Source organism: Ictalurus furcatus, chromosome 14 (genome assembly GCF_023375685.1).
Source record: "Ictalurus furcatus strain D&B chromosome 14, Billie_1.0, whole genome shotgun sequence".
NCBI classification, from domain to species: domain Eukaryota; kingdom Metazoa; phylum Chordata; class Actinopteri; order Siluriformes; family Ictaluridae; genus Ictalurus; species Ictalurus furcatus.
Window position 1 is genome coordinate 21,986,320 of NC_071268.1, and position 15,623 is coordinate 22,001,942.

The 15,623-nt window shown below is 39.2% G+C and overlaps 1 protein-coding gene across 3 annotated transcripts; it reads right to left on the minus strand.

Moving 5' to 3' along the window:
- Window positions 1–3,972: 3,972 nt before the first annotated feature.
- LOC128618625 (transcription factor 12-like) lies at window positions 3,973–15,301 on the minus strand. Of its 3 annotated transcripts, none has more exons than XM_053642332.1 (12): window positions 14,891–15,301; window positions 12,688–12,787; window positions 11,833–11,972; window positions 11,400–11,541; window positions 11,247–11,311; window positions 10,316–10,409; window positions 9,483–9,556; window positions 9,018–9,203; window positions 7,220–7,319; window positions 6,823–7,051; window positions 5,426–5,655; window positions 3,973–5,119 (listed from the first exon to the last, which is right to left on the minus strand). In XM_053642332.1, the coding sequence occupies exons 1-12, from the start codon at window positions 14,960–14,962 to the stop codon at window positions 4,983–4,985; spliced, it is 1,569 nt and encodes a 522-aa protein (XP_053498307.1). In that variant the 5' UTR covers window positions 14,963–15,301; the 3' UTR covers window positions 3,973–4,982. The 3 variants fall into 3 exon arrangements, with proteins under 3 accessions (XP_053498307.1, XP_053498308.1, XP_053498306.1); XM_053642333.1 differs by having other exon boundaries at window positions 3,974–5,119; window positions 5,426–5,658; window positions 7,301–7,319; XM_053642331.1 differs by having other exon boundaries at window positions 3,974–5,119; window positions 5,426–5,658.
- Window positions 15,302–15,623: the final 322 nt, after the last annotated feature.

Here is a 15,623-nt window from a genome sequence, read left to right on the forward strand (position 1 = left end):
ACACATACACATACACACATACACACACATATACATACACACACATACACACATTCACACACACACTCCCACACACACACCCTTACACATACACACTCCCACACACACGCACACACACAATCTCTCTCTCTCTCTCACACACACACACAATGTCTCACGCGCTCTCTCTCACACACACACATACACACACACACACACACACTCACTCTCTCTCTCTCTCTCACACACACACACACACACACACACACACACATTATGATTACTTCTATGAAAGCAGTGTAACGTTTTCAAACATTAGACACATTAGACCATTAATTATTATCGTATTTATTTAATATAAAATGACATTTTTATTCCAGAATGTTCCAACTACAGGCCACAGTGTTAAAATGTTGATTCAAAACATTCTATATCATATTAACAACTTTTAATCTTGTAAAAGTCTTGTGATATATTCAATTTGCCATCACTTATATTTGTTATATATGATGTTATTAATATTATATACGTTATTATGTAAATTATATATAAAGTCCCTTCTGAAACTACTGGAACGGCAAGGCCAATTCATTTGTTTTTACTGTAGGCTGAAGACATTTGGGTTTGAGATTTAAAAAAAAAAAAAAAAAAAGACACGAGAGTTTAGAATTTCAGCTTTATTTCCTTGTATTTATATACAGACATGTTAAATGACATAGAACATAACACATTTTGTATCAGACCATCCAATTTGTAGGTGAGAAAATCTATTGGAACATGTGACTGACAGGTGTTTCTTGTTAGATTGTTAGGTGTGTCCTGTTAGATCGACTGTTTAAACAGTAAACAGCTCTGAACATCTACTCTTTGTTTTAGCCATCATTTTCACCTGTGAAGACTACATATTAGGATAAGTCAACATGAAGATCAGAGCGGTGTCTATCAGAGAAATGCAAGCCATTTTGAAGCTGAGATGGAAAATATGGAAAATCAACCAGAGGCCTTGCACAAGCATTGGGCATAGCCAATACAACAATTTTGAATGTCCAGAAAAAGAAAGAAATCATTGGTGTACTGAGAAAGAAAGTATCTACTCATGATACAAAACATACTGTGAAACATGGTGGAGGTAGTGTCATGGCTTGGGCTAGCATGGCTGCTTCTGGAACATTCTCATTAATCTTTATTGATGATGTAACTCATGATAGTAGCAGCAGACTGAATTCAGAAGTTTACAGGAACATTTTGTCTGACAATTTACAGAGAAATGCATCCAAATTAATCAGGAGAAACTTTATCACACAGCAAGACAATGATCCAAAACACACTGCCGACTCAACAAAGGACTTTATCAGGGGGGAAATGTGGAAGGTTTTAGACCAACCAAGTCAATCTCCAGAACTTAACCCAACTGAGCAGCATTTCACCTCCTGAAGCGGAGACTGAAGGGAGAAACTCTTAAACAAACAGCAACTGAAAGAGTCTGTGGTAAAAGCCTGGAAAAGCATCACAAAAGAAGAAACATCAATTTTGGTGATGTCAATCAATCACAGACTTGATGCATTTATTGCAAGCGAGGGATATGTAACCAAATATTAAGTGTTATTTACTTTAGTTTAAGACTTATCTGTTCCTATACTTTTGCTCACCTGAAAATTGGGTGGTCTGATACAAAAGCTTCTTTGTTTTATTTTGTTTAACACATCTAGATGTAAATACCAGGAAATAAAAGCTGAAATCCTAAACACTCGTCTCAGATCCATATTTCAATTTCAAAACCAAATGTCCATGGTGTATAACATAAATAAATGAATTGGACTTGCCGTTCCAATAGTTTCAGAAAGGACTGTAAGTTATCTAAGTTATTAAACTTTATATTAGGAAAATATAAACATCCTATAAGTGGCTTTCAAAGTTCCCAGTGGTGGAAATCATAACCAAACATCAAAATTATTATATTTATTATGGTGTTCTTACAGTCATTAGGCTGTTTATTTGGTCACTTTAATTAAATGTGTTTAATTCAAACTTCACTAACTCAAAAACAAGTCAGCCTATAGATAATGTTAACTTGGACCTAATGTGTTCTGTCTGAGGAAAATTCAGGGAAAGAAAGCTCAATTATGGTAATAGATAAACTAATGTACTGTATATTATTGTACATGTTTCCATAATGTTCATGAAATAATGTTGTACTGAGAGGGTCCATAGAATGTACTTTAGAATTAAAATAATTTGAGAACCGCTTCTATAAGAAACACATAAGTGGGATCATTTGAAATCCATTTAATTGAAATAACCAGTCAATTGGAATTATACAGTATAATAGCCTAAAAAACCAACTATACCTAATAAATACAACCCCAATACCAATAAAAGTTGGGACAGTATGGAAAATGCTAATAAAAACAAAGAGGAGTGATTTGTAATTGTACTTTGACTTGTATTTAAACAAACAAACAAACAAAAAAACATATAAAGACAAGGTATTTGATGTTTTACCTAATCAACTGCATAGTTCTTTGAAGGTAAAAGTTTATTTTGAAATTGGTGCATGCAACACATTCCAAAAAAGTTGGGACAGGGTCAATTTAAGCGTAATAGCAATGTGACATGTTGAAATAAGATGGTGATGTGAAACAGGTGAGGCAATCGTCTAATCATAGTATATAAGGAGCCTCCAAAAAAGGCCTAGTCCTTCAAGAGCAAGGATGGGTCGAGGCTCTGCAATCTGCCAACAGATGCGTCAGCAAATAATCCAACACTTTGAGAACAACATTCCCCAAAGACAATTCGGTAAGATTTGGGAATTTCACCTTCTACAGTGCACAATATAATTAAAAGATTCAAGGAATCCGGTCAAATCCCGGTGCGTAAAGGGCAAGGCCGAAAACCACTTCTGAATGCGTGTGATCTCCGATCTCTCAGACGCCACGGTCTTAAAAACAGTCAGGAGTCTGTAATGGATATCCTGACATGGGCTCGGGAATACTTTGGTAAACCTTTGTCAGTCAACACCATTCGCCTCTGCATCCACAGATGCAAGTTAAGGCTTTACTATGCAAAGCAGAAGCCATACATCAACACTGTCCAGAAACTCCACCCACTTCTCTGGACTCGGTCTCATCTGAGATGGACAGTAGCACAGTGGAATCGTGTTTTGTGGTCCGACGAGTCAACATTTCAAATAGTTTTTGGACAAAACAGCCGTCGTGTTCTCCGGGCCAAAGAGGAAAAGGACCATCCAAGCTGTTCTCAGTGTCAGGTCCAAAAGCCAGCGTCTGTCATGGTATGGGGGTGTGTCAGTGCCCATGGCATGGGTAACTTGCATATCTGTGAGGGGATCATTAATGCAGAAAGATATGTACACATTTTGGAGGAACACATGCTGCCATCCAGAGCAGGACAAAGCCAAACCACATTCTGCCCGGATTACAAGCGCATGATTGCGTAAGCAGAGAGTGCGGGTACTAGCATGGCCTGCCTGCAGTCCTGACCCGTCTCCCATTGAGAATGTGTGGCACATTATGAAGCGCAAAATAAGTCAACGAAGGCCCCATACAGTTGCACAGCTGAAGAAATGCGTAATGGATGAATGGGGAAAAATTCCGCTTGCTAAACTTATCCAACTGGTGTCTTCACTCAGTGTCCAAACACTTAATAAGTGTTATTAAAAGAAAACATGACGTTACACAGTGGTAAACAGTCGAGTGTCCCAACTTTTTTGTAGTGTGTTGCAGTCATCAGATTTGTGTATATTTTAAAAAATATATTACATTCACAAAGTAAAACATCAAATAATGCGTTAATAATGTGTTTTCAATATAATACAGGTTTATTTATTTATTTGCATTTTCCATACTGTCCCAACTTTTTTCAGAATTGGGGATGTATAAAAAAAATGTATAATGACTGCTGCTGTCATTATATAATTGAAAATATAAAAATAACATTGTAGATCCCCTGCTGTATGGCACAGACCCCCCTTTTAGAACCACACCCTTATTTAAAAACAACCTTGAAAGAATTAGTCTGAAAGACTCGACACATTTATTCGTCATGCGTGTGAAATAATATTTTATGCTAAATAGCTAACGTTTTCTCAGCAAACACCTTTACTGTTGAACTGACACCTACAGTGTTTATACAGGTCCAGTTAGAAACAAATGAGTAAAGTAAGAAGGCATTGAAAACACATCCCTGTATGAATTAATTTTGTATATGTATATACCACGCTCATACGGGGAGAATAGCTGAAACTCCACACAAACAGCAACCACACAAACAGCTCAGCACTGAACCGGAAGCCTGGCACTGTTTTTAGTCATATCAAGAAGGCAACCAAAGAAAAAAAAGTAGGAAAATCATTTAAAAAATGTTTCAACCATAAACTTTATTTTAAAATTCTATGTAGGAAGTATACACAGAGACAACTGTCTTTCCATTTACATGTAAAAATGTGTTTGTAAAAAAGTATGACAAAATATTACTGTTTGGTTCCATAGTCCATTATGTTTGTCATACAGCATGTACTAGTCAAACTTATCATGTTATTAAGATGAAATTCAGATTCCTCAGAATGGGATCCTAATCAAAGACACACTACTGCGCTGAAGTCCATGGTAATGATAATGGCATTAAGTGGCACTAAAATATAAAATTATATATAAACTGTTGGAGGATAATACTAAAATAACCCATGGAAATGGATCTGCAGGAAGCAATATGCACGTGAGAAAACAGGTTAGTCAGGTATCTGTGTACATATAAACAGTGAAACAGTTTTTTGGGAGGGGGATTGCGTAAGGTCAATGTTAAAGCTAACTGCTATAAAAGTGCTATAGATGAGAGCAAAAAATTGTTAAAATACACAGAATTCCTGGTTATTATAAAATATTATTTAAAGAATTAAACCAGACACTCTCATTCTCTCTCTCTCTCTCTCTCTCTCTCTCTCTCTCACACACACACACACACACACTCACATTCACACACAGAGGCTGTCAGAGATGGCCGGTGACTTGATCAGGTGATGTTGCATGAATGACTGTATGCATGGACTGGGGATCCAGTGTCATGGCTGATACTTTCTCCTCCTCTCTCCTCCTCAAGCATGCAGTCTTAGGGTTCAGATTTCGCTCTGAGGAGAATGCATTGCACAGATTATTCTCCTGCGCTGGCCCATACGCACTGTACATCCGAATAAACAGGTTCCTACATCATTTTTTATTTTTTATTGCTTTACATAATTACCTGAGTCTTTTAAAATAATCATACAACAAATCTGTCCTTCAGACTAAATAATAGATGTTTAGTTGCAGAACATTAGTCAGTATCTGGTGAATTGGGCTAGGCTGCAAGGATTTAATGTTTTTGTTATTGATTTATTTAAAAAAAAAATTTTTTTACTATTATAGGTGTTCATACAACACTGAAGGGTCCTTACCCCGGACCTGTTGCTCTAGGCTAAGGATGACTGCGACGGCCTGGTGCAGGATGAGTAGTTTGGTCTGGGGCTTATCGCTTTTCAGATGCAGCTGGCACATGCGGCCCAGCTCTTTAAACGCCTCGTTGATGTCCCTCACACGCAAACGCTCACGAGCATTATTCGCCAACCTCCTCTCCCTCTCCCTCTCAGCCTTCTGCTCTGGAGACAGATCTTCATCCTCAAGGATGCTACTGTGAACAAACGCACATGCATACCAGAATTTTGCTGGTATTTGTAGCAGACAAGACCAAACAATTTGTCAAATTATTTTGTTAGTCTGTCAATCTGTCCTGCTTCAGAAGTAAGTCATTACTTCCTTCCCTACATTTCTGTTTTGATTCTTTTCTGTTAGAACAACACTCATTACGCCTGATAAGAATATAATAAATCACAACACACAGATCAGGGTTGGACTACAAAGGTGTGAGCATGGTTCTTCCCTATCACTCTATTACAGAGTGCCTTTCAGGAAGAACTAACTAACCCTTAACTAACTAGTTAACTAACCATTAACCCATAACTAACTCAACCTTATTGTGCAGTAGTTATATTCTGTCACTTCCGTCAGGGACATTTCACTGCCACACCACCAGAGGGCCTCCTCCTCGAGTTCTACAGACCTTTCTTCAGTTATCACATGCTTCCTGTTCACATATAAAGCACATGGTTCATTATGCTCATTATGAAGCCTTGTTGATTTATTCTTTCTCTCATGTGAGCTCTGAGCCTTTGTATTTGGGATTCATTGTGATCGATGCTCTCTGGTTACCCTTTGGTTTTTACCTTTGGAAATGTCCTAGGAATCTGTGTTTGACCCTGGTCTGTTTAACATTGTGTCTTTGGATTGCTGAGTTTCTTAATGAACCTCATGCACACGGATCCTCACACTTCCTCTGAGTTGTGTTCATTATACATTCATTCAGTAATTTAGTCATTTAGTCCTTCATCTTCAGTAACCACTTTGTTCTCGTCACGGTCACAGTGGATCCGGATTCTATCCTAGGAATGCTGGGTGTGAATACTGGGTGTGAAGCAAATTACTGTAACCAATCCATCTACTGTCATGTTCCTAGGAGAAACCGGACAACCTAGAAGAAACCCATGAAGACTCAGGGAACTTCACACAGTAATCCAAGCTCCACGATCAAACCAGCCACCCTGGGGCTGTGAGACGACAATGCTACACACTGTACCATAGATGTATTCCCCTACTTTGGTTCCCAGTTGCCCTCTAGTGACCAATATTGGTATTTTGAGAGATTTCTCCAATAGTAATAGACCATTATATGCTGTATCAAACTGTATTGCAATCCTGTCATAACAAAGTTGTGGAGAAGATTATGAGAGAAGGTTACCTGGTTCTGTTAGCAGGATCATTGCTGGGTGTTTCAGGCTCTCTGATGTCACTCTCTTCATCAGAGTGCAGACCACTGGAGGAAGAGTGAGATAGACGGCTAGAATGAGGAGGGTGAGACAGGTTCCTCGGGTGGGTCTTGTGCAGTCTAAAATCTTCAACATCAGATGGCTCTGTTTTCACCTCCAGAGCACCTGATGACACACTGGAGAGCAGCCCTGCTGCCAGAGCTGAGAGAAATGACCAGAATGTGAAGACTATTGCAGCTTACACAGAGAAAATAGAAAGGAATTAAATAAAATAGTTTGAATAGTAACAGCCCTGCATCCCATAGCTCATAAATGAAGAAATAAGGATCAGAAGAGCGGTCAAGAAAGCAATAATTGTTTAGTGGGAACCTCTGAAGATGTCTTCCTGATTAGTCAGATCAGAAGAGGAGGAAGAAGCAGAAGAGTGTGTACCCAAATGAGCAGCCTCACCTGGGTCTGCTGCAGACACCTGTCAAAAAAACAACAGAAAAATGCAACAATTCAGTCCAATGGACTTAAATGAACACTGATGCACGTCTATTGCTGTGACTTCTCTCAACCTCTGGACCCACATGATTCATCCTGATGCTCTACTTCAGCTTGAAGCTTTCTGTATTTGTGACACACTTCTGCTCCCGTAGATGGTCCCACATAAATGCCCTAAAGATGTGACTTTAGTCTCACCATTGATCTCACCTGACAACGTAGACTGTAGTGCCTAAGAACTACTGCTGTAATCATAAAGACCTGTCCTGTGCTCATCTCAGGACTCTTATTCACAATATGAATATGAATAACTTCTACGCCTGTATACTGTAAGGATTTATAATCTCACTATCAGGTTTCTTCCTCATGTTGTCTCAGAAGGTTTTTCCTGGAATCCATCCATCCATCCATTTTCCATATCGCATATCTTACACACGGTCACTGGGAGCCTATGTTAGAGAACTTGGGGACACCCTGGACGGGGTGCCAACCAATCGCAGGGCACAATCGCACACGTGCTGTGTATTTTAACAATCTGGAAATCAGCAATCAGCATAACAAAGGTCTTTGGTCTGGGGGAGGAAACCAGAATACCCAGAGGGAGAGCATGCAAGCTCCGCATACACAGGGTGGAGGTGGGATTCAAGCCCCCAACCCTGGAGGTGTGAGACAAACGTGCTAACCACTAAGCCACCATACCATGGAATGAAATGAAATGAAATAAGACTATAATGTCTTTTAGCCACTATTACCCAATAAGTATTTTAACTTTAAGGTTGTAATTATAGGGGAAGCTTTCAGCAGTCATTCTAAACAATCTTGTCTTATTTAATACATAATGTAGATCATATTATGCTTATATCAGACCATATTCAAACACTTAATGACAAATGAAAGTAAATATTAGTATCTGCAGCTCTCTGATATTGAACTGAATGCTATAACTACAAGGGACTTTATAACAGTTTCCAGAATTCTTTTGGCATCCTGGTTATTATCCATCCATCTTCAACCACTTACTCCTTTTCAGGGTCACGGGGAACCTGGAGCCTATCCCAGGGAGCATCGGGCACACAATCACACACCACGGACACTTTAGACACACTAATCAGCCTACCATGCATGTCTTTGGACTGAGGGAGGAAACCGGAGTACCCGGAGGAAACTCCCCGCACCACAGGGAGAAGATGCAAACTCCGCACACACAGAGCCACGGGAATCGAACCCAGACCCTGGCAGCGTGAGGCAAACGTGCTAACCACTAAGCCACCGTGCGCCGCCTGGTTGTTGTTGTTGTTGTTGTTGTTATTATTATTATTATTATTATTATTATTATTATTATTATTATTATTATTATTATTATTATTATTATTATTATTATTATTGTCTTTTCATGCTTCTTAGAACTGCAACCAGCAATGCATTTCAGAAACCAATTACATTATATTTCTGATGTCATAACACTAGTTTGGACCAGTTCTGGACTGAATTATAAGTAGCTAGTTATTCACATACACTTTACTATTTACCAGTAATTACATTAAGAGTAAGAAGATGCTCATTTTGAAATGATCAAAAAAGAACTTTTGTGATACATTTCTGATCTCGAATCACCTCCACATTGTAACAAATTATGATTATGAGCTCTTATGAAAGCCTGTTCATAAAAACAAGGACTTACATCTGTTGGTAATCCATTTGTCATTAGTCCAGTGACGGGACAGTTTGATCTCATCGTGATTGCTCCTTGCTGCGTGAGTCCGATTAGACTGCGCATGTCATTGGTCAGGTTAATATTTGTCCCACCCACTGCGTGGTTTCGTAAGACATGAATGACATCTTCTAATCTGTCCAGTCTATCCTCCACCTGAAATCCAAAATATACATGAAGTGGTGACTTAACACGAAGATCTGAAACATATCAAAGTTTTCTTTCCAAAATACATTTACCAAATTCAAATACCCATCAGCACAAAACCCCTAAATAACCCCATTGCCCATTACATTGCAAATTTAAGATGATCTTAACAGATAGAGAGATGGTTAAATGGGATGCTGGCTCCACTGTTTATAAATGATCTTTGTACTGCAATGCTTTTGGAAAGCTGTTCCTAGTTTAACTAGAAATGATTTTAAGAGAGTTTACCAGCGACTGCATGGAGTTCTCATAATTGGATGGCAGTACTGTCTGTCCACCTGATCGAGGCCATTGGTTAGCTCCTGTAAGAAATCATTCAATATAAATGAATTAATTAATGAGCGCCAACTCCTCTGTTTATATTATGTTCTTTATTACACTACATGGCCAAAAGTATGTGGAAACCTGACCATCACAGCCATATGTGCCCATTACAAAACCATGGGCATAAACATGGAGTTGTTCTCCCTTTTGCTGATAAAACCTCCACTCTTCTGGGAAGGCTTTTTGCACTAGATTTTGGAGTGTGGCTTTGGGGATTTGTGCTCATTTAGCCACAAGAGCATTAGTGAGGTCAGGCACTGATGTTGAGTGATGAGGTCCGTGGTGCAGTCGGTGTTCCAGTTCATCCCAAATCATCATGATCAGTGGGGTTGAGGTCAGGGCTCTGTGCAGGACACTTAAGTTCTTCTACACCAATCTTGGCAAACCATGTCTTCATAGAGATCAGATTGTGTACAGGGGCATTGTCATGCTGGAACATGTTTGGGTCTCTTAGTTCTAGTGAAGGGAAATCATAATTCTACAGCATACAGAGACATTATAGACAACGGTGTGTTTCTATCTTTGTGGCAACAGTTTGGGAACCACGTACTGTATGTGCGTGATGTTCAGCTGTCCACGTTCAGTGTACAGTACCTTGTGGCCATATAGTGTATATGCTAAACAATTTGCACTCACTTCAGTTGACTACCTGCTCTTATATATAAGCAGCCTATACATTTTAAAAAATGTTATATTAAACTCGTCCGTTTGAGATTGACAAATTGAAAGGCAAAAACCTGCTGAAACAGTAGAAGCAGCCAGAGGTGATGATCTCCCTGGAGTGGATGAACTGGACGGAAAGCTGCTATTGGTGTTATCAGGAGAATAAATCTGCACACAGCGAAAGGCAAAATAGAGATTTTAAGGCATTGATTAAAGCATGGACTTTCTTGACCTCAAATGTGTCTTCTTTTTAATTGAAGGTATGTCAAAAAAAGATATTTATGAATATCATTGATATCATCTTTGCAGATCAAGAATCCTCCTGTCCAACATTTTTACATAATAATCAGCTTTCATTCTTAGGCACAGGTTGTTCTGAACTAGATATGTTTTGGGTGGAGCGGTCTGCAAATACATCTATGCAGGAATTTTGTTTATTATCTGTAAATAATCTACTATTTTGGAGTTTTAACCAGAAGTTTTTGGTTTTTTTAAGTCCTTCATTACATTAACCCAATCTTGACTGAGAGCTTGACTGAGATTATTTTCTAGTGATGACCTTCTTGCTTGAGGCTAGAAATATTTTAAACATATATTTATTTCTATTATCTCATGTATCCAGAGACACATTTGCTAAATATCACAAATGCTTCAACTTAACAAAAACAACTTGTCATCTGTAGAAAGCTTTTCTCACAAGACTCAGAGCTTTTCTCACAGGACGTTATTTCCACCAAAATGCTCTGAGGCACTGTGAGTCTTGGACTAAATTACTTCATAAATCCTGATCATTATGACACCCAAGAACTTGCCAGAATAAAAAGCACTATTCACATACAATATTACGCTCAGTGACACATGAAGATTATGCCAAAAAATGGGAATATGCAAAGCCGTAATATTCCAACACATTAACCGTTTATGCTCACGTTCCTTCTCTAGAGGCTACTATATACTGTCATTTTAGCTAAACTATATGTTATGGTACAGTATGTGAGTTCTTACAGAAGCCAGAGCTTTCCCGAGAGCATCCCCAGTGTGTGAGCCTCCAACAGTGTTCCCCTGAACACCTGAAATGACACAAATATGCAACATAATGCCACAAGATCATGTCAATAAATCAATCGTATTTACAGTCGTATGAACATGATGGCTCACCTATGGGCCGATCTGTGAAATTGGTGTGTGTAGTATGGGGTGAAGAAACAAAACGTAAAGCACTGCCACTTCCTCTGTGAAAAGACGACATTGGCGGAAGACACTTGCTGACTTCAGGTGGTGCTGAATTTGGTAGTGTGTTCTAAAGAAAAGCAAAAATGGTATTTTGTGTTTTAAGGTCTACGGTGTTTTAAGAACATGTATGAAAACGTATCTCTTAACAATTATCCATTAGTGTTGACATCTGCCAATGTATTTTTGAGGAGTAAATGGGATCAGATGCCACTCTACATGACCTAAAGTTTTCAAAGACCTCTTTGCATCAGAATGACTTCTTGTGGAATGGTTTTTGTTTAAGATTAATCTACCATTTCCAGCTATCTATACACTCCTCAAGGGGTCCAGACAATTGCATTTTAAAGTCACGTCTTACCAGACGGTCATGTGCTGGCAGGTTGCCATTGTTCCCAGACAGTGATTGGTTAGATGATGAGGATCCCAGCATGCCTCCATGACCTGACGGACTGATCCCACTGGCTGAGCTCCAGGGGTCTGTAGAGCTGTTTGTCCCATCTGACAGAAAAATGACAACATATATTGATGCGAACAAGTGCAAAGGGTTTTTTTGTCTTCAGGTAAATACAAGCAGAAGGCAGAGAATTTTTTTTTTTAAAGAAGAATTATTATTATTATTGTTATTCATCCAAAACATATGTCACAATACAGGACAATCATATCAGAAGTGTAAGTTTTCTTTGGCTCAGGTTAGAAGTAGCGAGCTCTGTTATATTATGCTTGGCTATAATCCACAGTGTGGTAAAGAAGTTGAAAGCTTAATAGAAAGCATAGTTAATAAGAGGGATTCAATTCACAGCACTTTTTTCCCCCAAGAGTTTTAAAAAATTGTTGGTTTGGCTATAAAAGTCTGATTTTCTTTTCTCAAAATATGGACCAACCATGCCTCCAATACAGCTGTGAAAACAAAGCCGGTGTGTGTGTGTGTGTGTGTGTGTGTGTGTGTGTGTGTGTGTCCTTATAACAGCACTAGTGCATACAACATAGAGGCTATCTTATTTCGTTCTGCCTCCCAAGGCGTCCTTGAGAGTAAAACACTTTCCGACAGCAGAGCTCTGTGTTCCACTGCACACACACACGCACACATCGTTTTCAAATTAAAATAAACCAATAGCAGCCTCTTCTCGCCCACACAGATGTAAACAACAAGACTGTCTGAAAATTATTAGTCATCATTGTGGGATAATATTACAAAAAAAAGGGATAAGTTTACCAAAAAATGGGCTTGTGAAGCTTGTGCTGGGAAGTTTAAATGATGAGTATGAAGCAGAATCTCTTTTCGGTTCCTCAGCGTTTGGAGATGGAGAGTACACCTGATGATTAAAGAACAAAAATATATATATATATAATATATATATATATATATATATATATATATATATATATATATATATATATATATATATATATATACTGAAATGGAAAGCATTGCTGGAAAAGAAATGGAACAATAATATGGAATGGAAAAAGAAATGGAAAGTCAGTCCTTTATTCTTTGACAGAGCAACCAGAAGATTCACACAGCCTGCGAATTCCATGTATTCGCTGCTTTAGGACATATATAATCTATATATTACATTTATATATATATATATATATATATATATATATATATATACAAAAAAAAGTTTTTTCAAAGGTTCCTAGCTCTCTAAGTATATTTCTGCTTAGTTTCTAAATAGAAGCTTCAGGGTTTCCACAAGAGGTTCAAACTAAAAACACTTTTGGGTTCTAGATATTTTTAAAATCCAAAGTAAAGACCTATCAGTTCAAACCGGCCTATACCGGCTATATAAATTAATTTTTGTTGTTGTTGTTATTATAACAAATTTTAAATATATGTATATTTATTGATCATTGATAGATCATACATGGACATTTTGTGATTTGTTTTTCCCAAACACCCACAGACTCACAGAACCTCCTGTGATCCTACTTTGCACCTGCCTTAAGCTTTAATTGCACTTCCCCCTCTCTCTTCTTCTCCGGGCCAGTGCAGGAGCTGAGCAGGAGGCCCCGCAACCCACCACCACCTACTCACATACCCCCCCACACCTCCCTGGCCGGACCTCCTGAATGACACGTGCATTGTCTGGGCAACGGCCGTCCACGATCAGAATTGCCCTCAGGTCAGGATTCTTCTGGTCCCATTCATATAGACATCTGACCAAGAAAGCACAGAGCTGCTCTTGATTGGATCCTCTCCTGAAAAAGCCTGTGATGATTGGCTGGACCAGATAAGCCCGGGTCTAACCCACAGTGCACAGCATATGGTGCAGGATCAACCCAACTGCCCCCAGTCGGCGATGGCTGACCAAGTGACCTATTAATAATCTTAACACCCAATAGCATGACCTCTCTGCCCCTTAGAGTTAAGGACGTAATCATGGTGCCTAACGCAGCAGCCAAGAAGGGCAGGAGAGGTCTTATGGCAAGGCTCAAATCCAGGATTTGAAATCTCATCAGAAATCAAAGTACTTCATAAGACAAAGATCAAAGCAGTCAAGCACTGGGCTCCTTAGAGCCATGAAGCTAACCAAGTATATGTGGGTGCCAGTGAAAACAGCACTACAAAATTGATTTTTTTAAGAAAAACGAGGTGGCACTGCGCAGGAATGCACTTTAAAACACAAAATAACAGTCTCGTGGCACAAAAAGCCTGGATTCAATAAAACATTTGATCAAAGCATACTGACTAGCTGGCCCAAAATTTTTGTTCAAACCCAAATCAGCCCTGCACATATGCAACTAATTTTTTCCCTTTGCTCTGTGTCATCCATGTCCGTCTGGAGGCACTTACCCTGTGTGCAGATCAAAGAAGGGGGCTGTACATTGCTGTAATGGGGTGGAGAGCACTGGGAGAAAACATCTGCCAGAGTTCAGCCACATACCAACCTGGGCATTACACTTCATGGCTCACTCTCTACTACAGCTGAACTTGCACTTTTAAGACACACTTGGTTTGTGACTTTTGAAGCAATGCCATGTGAGCAATAAGAAGAACCTTGATTGAACCAAGTGTGGCACATCACAGGCTTTAATCTTGGAGAAACAATTTAGATGAGTACTGCTCTTCAAGCGCAAGGTTTCTTATCCAAAGCAGGTGAAAAACATTACTGACCTGGATGCACACTATCTGGTTTGGTTTGTCATGTGCTAAGACAGATCTCACACTTGTTCAATAATCATATAAAGTACAATCACACACGCACAGACACATGGACATAAACACATATATAAACACAGACATACATATGTATGTATGTACGTATGTATGTATGTATGTACTCAAATCTGCTGGGTAGAATATAAGAATCCCGGTGTTACATATTCTCCAATGAAATACATCAATATACATATACAATAAACACACAAAGATTGAATCTCCTTCAGCTCACAGAAATCTTACAACTCACCTCTTTCCCACTGCTATAGTGATACATCAGTGAATTGCTGGCTGACCCTGGGCCAGGAAATGCACAAAACATGACTACTGCTGCAATTTCAGCTCAGTTCTATCAACTGTCCTCAGATCAGTAAGTGTCCCACAGCTGTCCGCTCACACACAGTCATACAGGTGCACATTCAGCCCTGTGGTGCTCTCCTCACAGACAACCCAGACTGACTTCACACTTACTCCCACACCACTAATGCAAACCAAGACTGAACCACTCCTAGAACCATGCATGGGGGTGGATAGTGCAGCGTTGGGATATACCATGTTAGGCAGGATGAGGGGACGTGAGTTGAGGATCAGCTTTTATTTGCATTTCATTTCCACTAATATATATTAGTAGACCTATGCATCTTGTAGTGTACTAGAAAATAATTTGTGCAAGAATTTGACATATGGGTCTTCCTGCGAAACATGTCTAGTACTGCATCTCTTACAATTGCATGAGTGTGTGAGTCCCTAAGTTGCTTTAACATGCCTTTAGTTTTGCTCAGGACAGTGGAGAATACCCAAAAAGCATCTCTGTTTTCACAGAGACATTAAGTGGTGCCCTATTTCCTCTTCTGACCTACTTCCTCTGTTGACTCCCAACTCAGACGGCTTCAGGTAAAGCACCTGCACGTGCTGTGTGGGTAAGCTCAAGGTGGGGGAAGCAGGACTGAAGTTATTTATATGCTCTGTACTTTACACTGTCT

Coding starts and splice junctions, on each gene's coding strand:
- LOC128618625 (XM_053642331.1), bottom strand. CDS start 14,962: ATGTTTTGTGCATTTCCTGGCCCAGGGTCAGCCAGCAATTCACTGATG. Junction 9,204..9,482: donor AGAACTCCATGCAGTCGCTG/GTAAACTCTCTT, acceptor TTTGGATTTCAG/GTGGAGGATAGACTGGACAG. Junction 7,320..9,017: donor CAAATGGATTACCAACAGAT/GTAAGTCCTTGT, acceptor TTTTTTTGACAG/GTGTCTGCAGCAGACCCAGG.